This window comes from Hemitrygon akajei, chromosome 15 (genome assembly GCF_048418815.1).
Source record: "Hemitrygon akajei chromosome 15, sHemAka1.3, whole genome shotgun sequence".
NCBI lineage: Eukaryota > Metazoa > Chordata > Chondrichthyes > Myliobatiformes > Dasyatidae > Hemitrygon > Hemitrygon akajei.
In genome coordinates, this window is record NC_133138.1 from 11,955,933 (window position 1) to 11,972,125 (window position 16,193).

The 16,193-nt window shown below is 39.2% G+C and overlaps 1 protein-coding gene across 4 annotated transcripts in view; it reads right to left on the reverse strand.

Moving 5' to 3' along the window:
* Nucleotides 1-15,931, reverse strand: part of LOC140739168 (organic cation/carnitine transporter 2-like) — a 62,516-nt gene extending 46,585 nt beyond the window's left edge. For 2 of the 4 annotated variants that reach the window (XM_073067199.1, XM_073067198.1), the window contains exons 1-3: nucleotides 15,501-15,930; nucleotides 8,864-8,967; nucleotides 3,622-3,776 (exon numbers count right to left, since the gene is read on the reverse strand). In XM_073067199.1, the coding sequence (XP_072923300.1) occupies nucleotides 3,622-3,776; nucleotides 8,864-8,967; nucleotides 15,501-15,884 (643 nt within the window). In that variant the 5' untranslated portion in view covers nucleotides 15,885-15,930. Of the gene's footprint in view, nucleotides 1-3,621; nucleotides 3,777-8,863; nucleotides 8,968-15,500 lie in introns of all 4 variants that reach the window. The other 2 variants (XM_073067201.1, XM_073067202.1) reach the window with 1 other exon arrangement.
* Nucleotides 15,932-16,193: the final 262 nt, after the last annotated feature.

Consider the following 16,193-nt stretch of genomic DNA (forward strand, 5'->3'; position numbering starts at 1 on the left):
GCATGGGATTAGTGGAACCTCTTTGGATAAAAAATTGGCTTAAAGAAAGAAAGCAGAGGGCAGTTGTGGAAGGAAAGTATGCTGCCTGGAGGTCAGTGACTAGTGGAGTGCCATAGGGATCTGTCCTGGGACTCCTGCTATTTGTGAGTTTTATAAATGACTTGGATGTAGAGGCGGAAGGATGGGTGAGTAAGTTTGCGGATGACACGATGATTGGAGGAGTTGTGGATGGAGCTGTAGGTTGCTGAAGGTTACAAGAGGATATAGACAGGCTGCAGAGTTGGGCAGAAAAATGGCAGATGGAGTTCAATCCGGATAAGTGTGAGATGATGCATTTCGGAAGGATGAACCAGAAGACTGAGTACAGGATTAATGGTCAGTTACTTAAGAGTGTGGATGAACAAAGGGACCATGGGGTTCAAATCCATACATCCCTCAAGATCGCTGTGTAGGTTGATAGGGTAGTTAAGAAAGCCTATGGGATGCTAGGCTTCATTAACAGGGGGATTGGGTTCAAGAGTAGAGAGGTCATGTTGCAACTCTACAAATCTCCGGTGAGACCGCACTTAGAGTATTGTGTTCAATTCTGGTCACCTCATTATAGGAAGGATGTGGAAGCTATGGAGAGGGTGCAGAGGAGATTTACCAGGATGTTGCCTGGTTTGAAGAACAAGTCATATGAAGCAAGGTCAGCAGAGCTGGGACTTTTCTCTTTGGAGCGTAGAAGAATGAGAGGGGACTTGGTAGAGGTCTACAAGATTATGAGAGGCATAGATAGGGCAGATAGTCAGTACCTGTTTCCGAGGGCACCAATAGCACACACCAGAGGGCATATGTACAAAATTAAGTGAGGGAAGTTTAGGGGAGACATCAGGGGTAAGTTTTTTTACACTGAGGGTTGTGAGTGCCTGGAATGACTTGCCAGGGATGGTGGTGGAGGTTAAAACATTAGGGGTATTTAAGAGCCTCTTGGACAGGCAAATGATTGATAGAAAAATGGTGCATTTACAGTGACTGCACATCCACTTTGCTGTTGTTTTCTTCTGAGTATACCAGTTTCCAATTTATATTCCCAAGTTTCTGCCAAATAGCATCATAATTCTGCTTCCTCCAATTAAATACTTTCTCCATATCATCTGCTCCCATTCCTGGCCAAGATTATGGCAAAGGTCAGTGAGTTGTGGTCCCGGTCTCTGAAATGCTCACCCACCAAGAGATCTGACACCTGCACACATTAAATGCTGGTGGAACACAGCAGGCCAGGCAGCATTTATATGGAGAAGCGCTGTCAACGTTTTGGGCCGAGACCCTTCGTCAGGACTGCTGTGTTCCACCAGCATTTTGTGTGTGTTGTTTGAATTTCCAGCATCTTCAGATTTCCTCGTGTTTGATCTGACACCTGACCTACTTTATTACCTAGTATCAGATCATTGTGGTCTCTCCTCTAACCAGTTTGTCTACATACTGTGTCAGGAATCCTTTCTGGACACAAACAAATTCTGCCCCAACTAAACCTCTTGTACTAAGGGGATGCCAATCAATATTAGGAATATTGAAGTCACCCATCTCATTCTATTTTCTATGTTCATTTGAATATTCATCCCTGGACAGAAGATTGAAGTGTGTGCATATTTCCACCCATATAAAGCCTTCTTTATCTTTGTATTTGCTGCATTCCTTCTTTCCAAGTTCCTCCCCTTAGTCTGACTGAACAAGGCTTAATCCTGATCGAAGCCTCATTTCTTTCACATCTGTGACTCAGCTGAGAGAACTATTGAATTGAATTGACTTTATTTCTTGCATCCTTCACATACATGAGGAGTAAAAATCCTTTTGCTATGTCTCCATCTAAATGTGCAATTTAGAGTAATTTATAATAAATAGTATGTAGAACAGGACAGTCAATATAACAGAAATACAATTGTATCAGCATGAATTAATCAGTCTGATAGCCTGGTGGAAGAAGATGTCCTGGAGCCTGTTGGTACTGGCTTTTATGCTGTGGTACCATTTCCTGGATGGTAGCAGCTGGAACTGGCTTGGCTGTCCGCACCACTCTCTACGATTGAGGGAAGTACAGTTCCCATACCAGGCAGTGATGCAGCCAGTCAGGATGCTCTCAGTTGTGCCCCTGCAGAAGCTTCTTAGGATTTGGGGGCCCATACCAAACTTTCTCAACTGTCTGAGGTGAAAGAGGCGCTGTTGTGTCTTTTTCACTACACAGCTGGTGTGTACCGACCAGGTGAGGTCCTCTGTGATGTAAATGCCAAGGAATTTAAAGCTGTTTACCCTTTCAACACCAGATCAATAGATGTCAATAGGGATTAGCCCGTCTGCAATCCTGCTGTAATCCACATCCAGCTCTTTTGTTTTTGTGACATTGAGGGAGAGATTGTTTTCTTGACACCACTTTGTCAGAGAGATGACATCTTCCCTATGGGCCACCTCATTCTTGTTTGAGATTAGGCCAATCGATGTAGTATTGTTGGCAGATTTAATTAGCAGATTAGAGCTGTGGGTGGCGACACAGTCATGCAATTACAGGGAGTAAAGGAAAGGATTTAGTACACAGCCCTGAGGGGCTCCTGTGTTGAGAGTCAGAGGTGTGGAGGTAAGGGAGCACACTCTTACCACCTGCCGGCAATCTGACAGGAAGTCCAGGATCCAGCTGCACAAGGCAGGGTCAAAACAAAGATCTCTTAGCTTTCTGTCAAGCCTGGATGGAATTATGGTGCTGAATGCTGGACTGTGGTCCAAGAACAGCATTCTCACATAAGCATCCTTCTTCTCCCAATGTGTAAGGACGGTATGTAGAGCAGTGGCTATTGCATCATCTGTCGATCGGTTGTGTCGGTAGGCAAATTGTAGCAGGTCCAGTTTGGGTGGTAACAAGCTGCAGATGTAATGTAAAGTTTGCAAGTTCATCATCAATACTAGAGAAGGTAGGATTACAAGTACGAAGAAAGATGCAAAGCAGCTTCATTAGGATGTGGACACGTTGAATTAGTGGATGAGAACATGGCAAATGGAATACAATGTGGAAAAATATGAGGTGATCTACTTTGGTGCACATAGTGGAAAAGGATAATATTGAAAAATGGTGATAAATTAAATACTGCTGTTGATCAAATGGATCTGCAGATACATTTACATTTGCTGAAGGTCAACAACCAGGAGCAGAAAACAACTGAAAAGGCAATTGGTATTATAGTTATTATTACAACAAATTTAATTCAAGAGTTTGCAAGTCTTAATACAATTGTAGTAGGCTTTGGTGAAGCCATACTTGTATATTGCACATAACTTTGGCCTCCTTGTCCAATAAAGGATGTAGTTGCCAAAGAGGGAGTGAAGTGAAGATTTACTAAACAGGTTCCAGAGGTGGTGACTTTGTCTTACAAGGACAGATGAAGTTAACAGGAACAACAATCTCCAGAAATTAGAAATTTGACAAGAGATCTCCTCAAAATAGACAAATTTGGCTCTGAACTTGATAGATCTCTAGCAAAATAAATGGTAGAATTTGAGCTTGTTCCCATTTTCTAGTTACTGAAATTCATGCCAAGAGTAACAGAATCATTAAATTTAGAAAAAGATAGACTGAATAGCGTAGAAACTCACCTAGAACAAAGGCGACCATATAATTTGCATTCTCACCTATACCTCTGAAGAAATTAATTAGACAGAAGATTTCCAAGTTTGGTGAGAATGCGATAAAAATATTGAATATAACTTGTACTGCCATTGTCCCAAACAAAACAATTTTCCTCCCAAACCTGGAAAATAGAATAAACAGTTCTTTACAGCACTGCATATTTACTGACAAAAATATATATAAATCTGCACATATAGTTAAACCTATTGTAAATCATGCCTAAATACTCTTTTGCTTCTGATTAATTCAGGCAAAGAATGAAAATTTTTTATTTTGAGCAGCCCATTTGGATGGAGGATAACCTACTTCCACTTTTCTTTGGTTTTCTGTGTTCTGAGGTTGCTGATGAAGTCAACGTGGGAATTGTCGGCTCTTCCACAGATTGATCAGATGGGTGTGTAGTCGGTAAATTTCTCCAATCTCTTCTGCTTCATAATGCATATCTTCTGTATGCTCATGATGAGGTTCCCAATACCATTGCAAACGCTCCTTCATCACTTGGAACAAGTTTTTGGGCAGGGATTTCTCAGTTTTCCTCAATCAAAAGCACCTATATCAGTGGTCTGTCTTTGTCGAGATATGTCTCCCAAGATATAGGATATTTGTTCCAAATTGTCACCATGAATCTTTGGTGTTGGAGGGCCACAAAGTGTAGCAGGGACAAGATGGGAAATGGTATTATGGATATTGTCTGATAAGATATATTCTCATAAGCATTGAAGATGCTCATCAAGCATTATCTGCAGACTGCAGTTCTGTCAGCAAGGTTTTGGTAAGCTTGATTCTGGACCATAATTTATTCTTTTTAGCTCAGTTCTACTGAAAAGCTATTTAAAGTATTGGAAAAATATGAGTTAAGAAAATCTTTTATACAATGGATTAAAACTTTAAGAATTACCATAGATTTCGCACTACAGAGCGCACCTGATTAAAAGCCGCTGGCTCTAATTTTAGAAAGAAAATCAATTTTGTACTTGTACAAGCCGCAGCGGATTTTAGGCCGCACCGGATTTTAGGCCGCAGGTGTCCCACGTTGTAATATGAGATATTTACACAGAAAGATATTACACGTGAGGATTTTTTAACTTTTAATTAAATCCGTATGGTAACATAAACAAATACATATTGCAAATGCTTTTTTTCGAACCGTGCCTGTAACACGGCTACTTTTAAATATACATACGTATCAGTAACACACAAATTACGTTGCGTATACATTCCAATATCTCCTAACGACTGGTAAAAAAATATATACTGCAGCCTACCAGGAAAAGTTATTGATCGCCTTTAACTTAAAAGCAGTGTTCTCGCTCGGGTCTAATGCCCCCACCTTCCCGTTTATCGCAAACCGGTATTTCCCACAAGACGCGGTGAAACCGGATGTGACGTCATAGTATCCCGGGATGTAGTACTTCTAAATTTAACTAGAAAATACTAACAAATGAATTACTAAGCGAAAATATTATAAACTAAATAACTGCCATAAAGGCAGCACAATGCTTTTCTTCGAGTGTTTTCCATGTTGATGAGGGTGAGTACAAATGACTGATTTACAATAATTTAATTGTGAAAGTGCGCTTGATTTATCGTACAATTTCATTGGACCGCTGTGAACTACTCATCAATTTTATTGGTCTACTGTTACGAGGCAAAATGTTTTTGGCGGCATGAAAAAAAATCATGCATTAGCCGCACGGTAGTAAAAGCCGCAGTGTTCAAAGCTGTTCAAAATGTGGGAAAAAAGTAGCGGCTTATAATCCGACATCTACGGTAATCCTCAAACTAAAGTAGTTACAAATGGTCAGATTTCAACACCATTTTGCTTAACGAGGTCAACTAGACAAGGCTGCCCATTATCACCTGCTTTATTTGTATTGGCAATAGAACCATTAGCTGAATTAATTAGAACAGATTCAGACATTGGGGGCTTTAGAGTTAATCAAGAAGAATATAAGATTAATTTATTTGCTGATGATGTTTTGATTTATTTAACAAACCCATTGCAATCTTTGCAAAGATTATCTTTTAGATTGGAAGAATATGGGAAAGTATCAGGGTATAAAGTAAATTGGGATAAAAGTGAAAGTTTACCCCTTACCAAAGGAAATTATAATCAATGTCGATTAGTAACCCGATTTCGATGATCAATAAATGGGATAAGATATTTAGGTATTAGAGTTGATAATGATGTAAAAAATTTATATAAACAAAATTGTTTGCCATTATTAAAAAAAATAAAAGAGGATCTTGATAAATGGATGATGTTACCAATAACATTAATAGGTAGAGTTAATGCTGTAAAAATGAATATATTTCCTAGATTGCAATATTTATTTCAAACTTTACCAATACAATTACCTCAGAAGTTTTTTCAAGAACTGAATAAATATGTAAGGAAATTTCTTTGGAAAGGAAAGATGTCAAGAATATCATTGGAAAAATTGACATGTAAATTTGATTTAGGAGAGTTACAACTTCCAAATTTTAAGAATTATTATAAAGCAAATCAACTTAGATTTATTGTGTCTTTTTTTGATGAAGTAAAACCGGCATGGATTAGAATAGAACTAGATTAAGATAGGAGAAAACATACCAGAAGATTTTATATCTAAATGGGAATCCAAATGGATACGGGAAAAAAAAGAATTTCCTATATTAAGACACTTGATTGATTTATGGAATAAGGTAAATATAGACGATGAGATAAAGAAATCTTTATTAGCAAAAAGAACTTTAATTCAAAATAGGCTTATTCCTTTTACAATGGAAAATAAACTTTTACATAATTGGTTCCAAAAGGGGATTAAATATATAGGTGATTGTTTTGAAGGATGTATATTGATGTCGTTTGATCAATTAAAAAATAAATATAAAATATCAAATAACACTCTTTTCTGTTATTTTCAATTAAAAGGTTATTTACGAGAAAAGCTGGGTCAAACAATGTTGATACCAAAACCTAGTGAAATAGAAATATTAATTCAGAAAGGAAAAATTAAAAAATTTACATCTTGTATGTATAATTTGATTCAAAAACAGACAATTAAATCAGGAATTAATAAATCAAGACAAAAATGGGAATCTGATTTGAATGTTAAAATTGATGGAAAAAACTGGTCAAGATTATGTTCTGATAGTATGAGAAATACAATAAATGTTCGACTTAGATTAATACAATATAATTTTTTACATCAATTATATATAACACCACAGAAAATAAATAGATTAAATTCAAATATGTCTGACCAATGTTTTCGATGTAGTCAAGAAATTGGTACTTTTTTACATTCTACTTGGTCTTGTTTTAAAATTCAACCATTTTGGATAAATTTAAGACTTTTATTGGAACGAATTACTGGAGTACAACTCCCACATAGTCCACTATTATTTTTATTAGGAGACATTGAAGGGACAATACCGAAACTTAAATTGAATAAGTATCAGAAAAAATTTATAAAAATTGCATTGGCAGTAGCCAAAAAAGTTATCGCAGTTACTTGGAAATCTGATGTATATTTAACTATGGATCGTTGGAATAATGAAATACATAGTTGTATTCCACTTGAAAAAATTACATACACTCTAAGAAATGAATATGATATATTTTTGAAAATTTGGTTCCCATACTTACAAAAGATAGGATTAAATACATAGGTCCTTTGAAGATAAAATTATAAAGTAATGGGGGAAAGTAAAAATAAATATCAAAATTATTTTGAACACCATGGAGCATGTGGGGATCCTCCAATATCCAGGCAATAATTCTCTTCTTTCCTTTTTTTTCTTTCTTTAGATAAGGGTTAAGGGGGGGAGGGGGGAGGGTTAATATTATTTTTCTTACTATTTTATCATCACATTTATTCTTTGTAATTTCTAAAATTTAATAAATAAATAATAATATATAAAAAAAGTTCGACTGAAAAGCTTGTCAGAGGTGATACGTAGAATTGCAGCAGGTTGAGAAATGTTCTGGGACCATAGTGTTGCCTTCCTTGACAGATTTCAGTGAAAATAGTTCTGTTATTTAATATCAAGGTTTGGTGGAGCAAAGGTAAGATGAAAATATATTTTGGTGGGCAGCACAATTTGGAGGTGTTCCTTCTGTTCTTCCTGTCCCTCCTTGAGTAATGGACTCAAAGGTTCTGATGAGGTCAGTGAAAAGCCATGTTGGTCCTGGTACATTGTTATGAGATAATGAAAAGGCTAAAAATAAACTCAGGACAAAATACTCACTGGCTCCAAGGTGGCTCTATGAAGGTTTAAACATACCCAGCTCAAATAAAACTTCAAGTTTAATAGTCATTCAAACATACAGATGTATACAGCCAAATGAAACAGCATTCATTTGGGGCCAAGGTCCAAAATACAGTACCAGCAGTCACATACAGTCACATAAGAATATAGCCCAAGTCCCTGAGTGTCATGGCCTGTAGATTGATGGTGCATGAATGTTGTCCTGGAGCCACGTTTCTGCAAGAACGACCCACAGCATATCCTCATCTTGTGTAGTGCAGCCACAGAAGAAAATATGGAAATAGAAGAAGAAATAAGGCTAGATATAGGATAATCAATAACACCATCCAAGCCATGCCCTCTTCTCATAACTTCCATCAGGCAGGAGGTACAGAATCATCTGGTCCTATACAACCTGGTTCAGGAATTATTGTTACTATAGAGCCATCAGGTTCCTGAAATTAGTGGGGATAGCTTCATTCCCCATTACTCTGAATTGGTTCTATGATCTACAGATTCACTTTCAAGGGCTCTTTACAACTCATGTTTTCAGTTTTTTTTAGCACAGTTTGTTTTCTTTTGCACATTGTGTATTTAGCAGTCTATTTTTGTTTATGTATCATTCTTCATAAAATTCTATTGCATTTCTGTTTTTCTGTGAATTCCTGCAAGAAAATTAATCTCAAGGTATGATGTGATAGCATATATACTTTATGGTAAACTTACTTTGAACTTTCAAGATTTGAATGAAATATCCAGAGTTCCTGCAGTTCTGGCTCTCATAGAGACTCAGTGCAGAATTGATAGAAGTGGACTCAGGACCATTGATATCATATAACATGATAGCTGACTAATATGTGAGTTAATACAGGAGTATAACTTCATACATTTGAATTTCCTTAATATAAATATTTTACAGTCAGTTTTTTTATAACAGAAATAGACTATGTGAAATAAATAAAGGAAACAGCTCACCTGTCTGATAATATTCCAGAAGTAAAGGAACCTACTAACACTCCCATGTAGAACACTGATGTAGCGAATGGTTCTTTCCAGTTATTGTTACACACCAAATCCCACTGAAATGCAAAAAGACATCAGAAAGTCTAAATACTGTTTATGGTTTTAGGCCATTGTGGGCACTATTCAGTTCAGTCACCAAACCAGCTTTGACATCAGCCTAATCTCAATGGCAATTATTATTCAGTGGCAATCATACGGATATGGATATGTGAAATATTGCAGATAATGTAACTAATGAGGTGTAAGATTTGGTTTAACTAAGATTAGTGTCTTAACCCAGCATTTTGCATGGGAAATATTGTAAGATGTTTCAGTAATACTCCTGAGTTTCTGCCTTACAAAAATACAATATGAAGATTTTAAAAACTAAATTAAAATGTTATAAAAATCATGCTATTTATTACAACTCTCTTGTCATATTAAAAGACACTGAAATTCTTCAATCTTGTATTCATTCACTGATCAGAATAAGGATATTTACTGAAATATAGAAAAAGCTTATTACAGTTGGTCAATACTACTCCTGAGCTTCCTTCCACTCTATATTTTCATCCAGAAGCAAGTGCATATTCTTCCATTTCTCTCTCTTCCATCTATTTACCTTGCTTTTGGATTTATGCTGATTACTTTGATTGACAAGAGTGTCAAACCTTTTGTCTTGTAGGATTATATCCAGGTAGACCAGAAGACTGGGCTGGATTTGTTGCTGGCACTAACTGGATGCAACAATGCCCAGAGCTCCGAATTAGCAAACAGCTGACAATACTCCGCATCATTTGTGCAAAACTTGACCTACTGCTGGAAATTCAGAGCCATCCACCTACCTCAAGTTAGATGTTACCATTGCTACAGAAGTCTTGTTATAACAAAGTATCCTCAAAGACAGAAAGCACCTTATCTGCATTTGGTTATCCTATCTAAAATGGTAGCAGCATAGAAGATTTTAATATAAGTTTCTATCCTGGCTAAGCTTGCTGTGGAATAGATAGAAGACATCAGATGAGCAGAGACCTGCAACAGTAAAATTCTATATCAATGTAGCTAAAGGAACTACAAGGTCCTATGAATATTAAAATGGAAATAGTGGCAAAATGGTTAAATTATTACAATTATAATTTAGAAGGCTGGACTAACAATCCTGAAACATGAGTTCAAATATTACCAGGATAGCTATAGAATTTAAATTCAATTCACAGCTTGAGTCAATAATGATTTACACACTTCTACAAGATTGGTACTAAATATCCACCCGGATCATAATTTTCCTTCAAAGAATAACTTCCCAGTCGTTTTCTCGTCTGGCCTGCATATGACTCTATGCACATTGTGTTGTTGACTGCCCTTTAAAATAGCCTGGCAAGCTTTTAGTTGTATCAGAACTTGTCATTTTATAATAAACAAATAATATCTCTGGTTAACCAAACAGATACATCAATGGAGAGAAATTAACTGTCAATGATTTTCAAAGGGACTCAGATTGTAATATTAACTATTCATTTCTATCCATAGATGTTGCCTAACCTGCTGAGTTACTTCAGCATTTTATATGTGCTATGACTTGCAGCATCTGCTGAACTTCTTGTGTTTATAAATGTCAGGATCCCTGACTCATGAAATTCCTGTCTCCCACTATCAATCCCTTCCAAAATCCTTTCTTCTCTAAATTCCTTCTTATCTTTTGGTGCTCTATGACTATTGGGAGGGGTACGGATGGCAAAGGTTCAGCTGTAGGCTGATGGGATTAGGCAGAATAAGAGTTCTGCATGGACTAGGTGCGCCAAAACGCCTTTTCCTATACTGCAGTGCTCTACGACTCTAAGATATTCCCTAAATCTATGTCTTTAATCTAATGACATAGACCTCACATCCATGAATTCTGCCACAGAGTCTGGCTGCCCTCAAAGGGCAAATGAAAAGGGCGACAATCACGCTCATGAGAATGTACATTCTAGCCAATTAGGGTTTCATGGTAGTTGTATTTAACTCCCTTCCTTTACTTCAGTGTTGTCAAGTCTTGTCTGAAGCACAACAGCAGTAACACTCCCTGCTTACCTTCATACACAGTCTAGTAAAAACGATTAATACCACTATTTAGGTTTAGATCAATGTCCTAAAGGAATGGTATAAATTTAGTACTAAGTTACCATTTCTGAGCCGCTGTAATGGTGCTAGCTTTTAGTTGAGAGTTTTAGTTAGTGGCCCTGTTGGCCTAATATTTATCATTATCCTTTTGTTCTGTACAGTCTCCTTGCATTTGATGAAGCGACCGGACCGGACCCATTTCATGAGACAACCAGAGCCGTGTGACAATGAGTCTCAGAATAAAGTTGACTGTCTGCGGGGTAGTGAACTGAAACTTCAGCAGGCTAATGTAAATAAGTATTTAAAAACATAGAACTGCAATAACCTTTAATGCACCCTAATGGATATTCTGGAAATCTAAGTCAGAACCATACAGCACCGAAAAAAGCTTTTCTACCAATCATGTCTCTGCTATCTAGTACCTATCAATATGAAGACCTTTTACCAAAACTTGGTTTGAAGATTCAAAAAGTGCAAAGGCTCAAAAGTTCATTTATTATCAAAGTATGTATGCAGTGTGAAACTGAGGTTCGTCTTCTCCAGATAGCCACGAAACAAAGAAAACCATGGAAGCCGTTCAAAAAGAAACATCAAACCTCCTCACCTCACTCAAAAAAGAATGGTAGCTTGATCATCAACCACCCCAAATCCCCTAGCCTTGCTAAAAAAAAAACACAAAGAAAATGCAACAAGAACATCTACTCCCCAAACCCTTCCCTTGCACAAAAAAACAACGAGAAAGAATGGGCAAAAACACAGAATATAAAAAACCAGAAGACTGAAAAAGTCCACAATTCACAGTCCAATCCAGAAATAGAGAACCTCCAACAACACTGAGAGAATGAGAGACGCCACTCGGATGCGAAGGCCTACCCTCCAGCCACACTGAGCCTCCACACAGCGACGGGCCACTGCACAGACTCCTTCTCTGGCAAATGATCCTTATCATCAGTGATTAAAAGGCTGTCAGTCAGCACTGAACCCTCGCTCGCCTTCTGCATTCGGCTCGATGTGTCAATTATTCTTTACACTTTAATCAGCAATTAATAGAGACTTTAATCAGTGAAGTGGAGTTGATTGTTGGCTCGTGCAAACTGTTCATTCCACTTCTGTATCTCTCCCTCTGCACCTGGGTCATCACTGAACACTGTGGCAATAGGAGGCTCCACAGCCTGACTCCTATCAACCTCAATCCCCCATTCCCTGTCACCTATACTCTCCTACATGCACAACTTCACTTTCATTTTCTTGTTATTCACCTACAATATGAAAGTGCAATTTGATAACTAACTGAGGCCATATTGTTATAATATGGGAAGAACTAGTTTTCTTGATGAAGCATACAGAGAATGTGCAAATTCCACACAGGCAGTATCAGAGGAGAGGAGTGAAGCTGGATGGCTGGAATTTTAAGGCAACCGTATGATAGACTAGTCTGCAGAGAGTTCTTTGAAAATGTGATGAGTAGGGTAGATAAAAGGGAATCAGTGGATATGGAGTATCTGGATTTTTCAAAAACATTCCATAAGATCTCACACAGAAGGATAGTCAGCAATGTTACAGGACAGAGAACTGGGAGTAAAGAACACAGGAGAATGTAGAAAGGTTTCCGAGGAGTATAGACTGAGCAGAATAATGGGAATGAACATGGCTGATGGAAATTGTAAAGATATGAGATCAGGTGATTTGATAACACAATTGAAAGTGAGTGGAATACTTGTCAAATGGTGAGAGATTGAGTCACATTGATGCTTAAAGGAACTTAGCTGTGCCTGTACATAAGGCACTAAAAGCCAACATACAAATGTAACAAGGGCTTAGAAGACAAAAATAATGTGTAGGCTTTTATAGTAATAGAATTATTTAAGACCTTGGTAAATCAAAATATCATGGCCAATGTGAAATTCTGGTCACTTTATCTAAGAAAGGATGTAATTACTGTAGAAAGAATATAGCTGAGACTCATTCGGCTAGATCCAGGGAAATGTAGCATGAGTTACTGAGCAAATAGGAAGTATATTCTCTTGGGTTCAGAAGAATGAAGGGCAATTTCACTGATATATGATTGACAAGCAAAGAAGATGCTTTCATGGCTAAAAGTTAAGGACCAAGGTACACAGTTTCAAAAGTAGCTCATTTCAAAATGGGGGTACAGGAAGAAATTTCTTCCATCAAAGGGGAGGTCAGTGGATGGCATTTCTACCCTGGAAGGCTCAGTCACTGCGGTCACGGAAAGCTAGATCTATGGGTTTCTACCTTTCTGCATTCTGTGTTCTTTACTCCCAGTTCTGTGTCCTGTAACATTGCTGACTATCCTTCTGTGTGAGATCTTATTGAAGATCTAGATTGAGTGCTAGATCTATGGGTTTTAAGGGAATTAAAGACGAGTCTGGAAAATAGCCTTAAGGCACATCAGCCATGCTCTTTAGACATAAGGAGAAGCTCAGAGGAACTCTGATCATGAGCATAGTCAGAGGCTTTTTCTCCCAGGGCTGAAATGGCTAACACGAAACGGCACAGCTTTAAGGTGCTTGGAACTAGCTACAGAGGAGATGTCAGGGGTAAGTTTTAAAAAAACCCGCAGAGAATGGTGAGTGCATGGAATGGGCTGCCAGCTACGGCGGTGGAAGCAGATACAATAGGGTTTTTTAAGAGACTCCTGGATAGGTGCATGGAGCTTAGAAAAATAGTGGGCTATGAAGTTTTGCTTTCATATAAAATCTCCCACAATTTTAAACCAAGTTCAAAGCTGGAATTTCAATAAGTTGCTGAGTAGAAATGTTGCAAGGGGGGGGGGCGTTAATAGCGGACCCAAATGCAAGGCAGAGGTACTAGGATTATCGAGAAAGTAAGGGAAGTCAGGGGGAAAAGATGCTGGACATGGACACAGGCCCTGGGCGATACAAGGACACCGGGCCTGGGCTAGGACTCAGACTAGGAAAGCGGGACCTGGACGATGAACTAGGAGCCTGGACTAGGACTCTGAGCCAGAGACTGGACAGGGACCCAGAACGTGGGTCTTGACTAGGGCTTGGAACCCAGATCCAGGTGCAGACTTGGGACTAGGAACAGATTAGACTCTAGATTGAACTGGGAATACGAAGCCTTGACTGGGACTGGACAAGGTTCTAGGACTAGGCTTGGACTGGATGAGGGAGTCCAGCACAGGATGAGGAATCTCCAACACCGGGCTGGGTGAGGCACCAGAACTGGATGAGGACACAAAGCCCAGACTTAGCCTTGGACTTGAGCACAGGCACACAGAACACTGAGCCAGGACCCCTCCTTGGGAACAGTACTTAGGGCTGGGAATCTTCTTTGACATGGACACTAAACACGGGGACACAAAGAGACAGTTCCAGACTCAACAATAGATAGTTCCTTATCTTGGTGTGGTGGTTGACCTTGACTGCGACACAGGTGAGGACGCAGGCAAGGTTGCAGGTGAAGGTAATAGATGAAGATTACAGATGAAGACTAGTGCCGAAGTAACTGCCAGGGATTCAGAAGGGAGGGGGAGGGGTGGGGTTAGCGGGGAGGGGGGTAGCGGAGAGGTGGTATCGAAGGAATCGATCAGAGGCCCACAGTGTGTGAAGGTGTGACGGGTGGGGGCTTGTTTGTGTGTCCACCCTTACCTGGGTGACAAGTCTACCACTGAAGAACGGTCATACGGGGTCACAGTCAGTGACCATAGAGGACAGGAAGATAACCGAAGATTTGGCGGCAACAGCATTCTCTCTCTCCCTCTCCCTCCCTCCCTCCCCCCCTCAACGGTACACCAGCAACTACCTTGACCTAAACTGAACTGAACTGAACTGAACTCTGCACCATTGTAAGACTATTCATTTACCCCTAGACTTTGAAAGAGCTCGGTTTTGATTCCTATTTCCTCACTTCTGTATAAATCATTGCTAACCTGTTTCATATATTTGCATTTTATAGTACTGTGTTACTTAGTTTACTAATGAACAACTATTAGTTACAGTAATACCAGACTCCAACGTGTATTCCATTTCTGCTGGCTCGGTAACCCGGTCACGGGGTACGTGACAAATAACAAATGCTTCGGGATAATTAAAAACTAAACGACAAGTGCTGGAAATCTAAACAAAAAACTTGAAATACAGTACTCAGCAGGTCGGGCTCGTCTATGGCATAGAAACAGTCAACATCTCAACTCATTGACCGTCAGTTAAATGAAAACATGCTTCGTTATGCGTGGGATTTATCATAATTACAGCGAAACACATAATAAAATCAAATCAGTGAGGATTGTGTTGGGCTGCCGCAAATGTCGCCACGCGTCCGCCGCTAACATTGCAGACCCACAATTTAGTAATCCAACCGGTACGTCTTTTGGGGATATCACCGGGAGAACGTACAGACTCATACAGACAACGGCCGTCGAGCCACGTTATCGTGCTGCTCGGTAAAATACAGAATTACCCATGTATTGAGACATCTGAACGTATCACAATATTTCACTGCTGCAGGTAACACCACATACCTCGCTGACGATAGTGGAGATGTACTGCTCCTTACTGTACTCCCATCCATCCAGACACGGCTCCTGTTCGATCTCAGACATGTTGAGGAAATCTGGGTCGGGGAATGTCTGCGAAAGGTTCAGTATCACGTCCAGCCGGTACCGAGTGCACTTGCTGCGCTGTTGTTCGGGACCCTGGAGAGGGATCGTCCTGTTCCTCCATGCTTCGCTGAGGTTGAGATTCTCGGGAATTAAGCAGCGATGTTCTGGGACATCTCCGACGAAAATTATGCTTAATCCGGTGAAACCATTCGGAATGACACTCAGACTCAAAAGGGCGAAGATGAGTTTCTGATGTGGCCCCCAGTCTCCTAGGAAAGCGGTAACTTCGTCGTAATCCCGCATGTTAGACAGCGACTTTCTTCAGTAAATTTTGAACTTTGATTCACAGTAGGCGGACCTGTGACAGCGGAACTGGACTTTTACCTAATCCTGTTCTTCAGTATATTAGCCCGTCATTCAGTCCAACTACTAGAAACGGGTGTTTTTAGTACGCAATAGAACTTTAAACACGTGTCTATTTTGTTTCCCCAAGATCTTATCACATTTTATTGACAATTTATTGATCCATTGGCTCCAATGCCTTAAGTATTCAGTGCGATCACTATCTGTAGCTTTAATTAAAGTGCAAACTAATACATCGCGCTTTCGGAT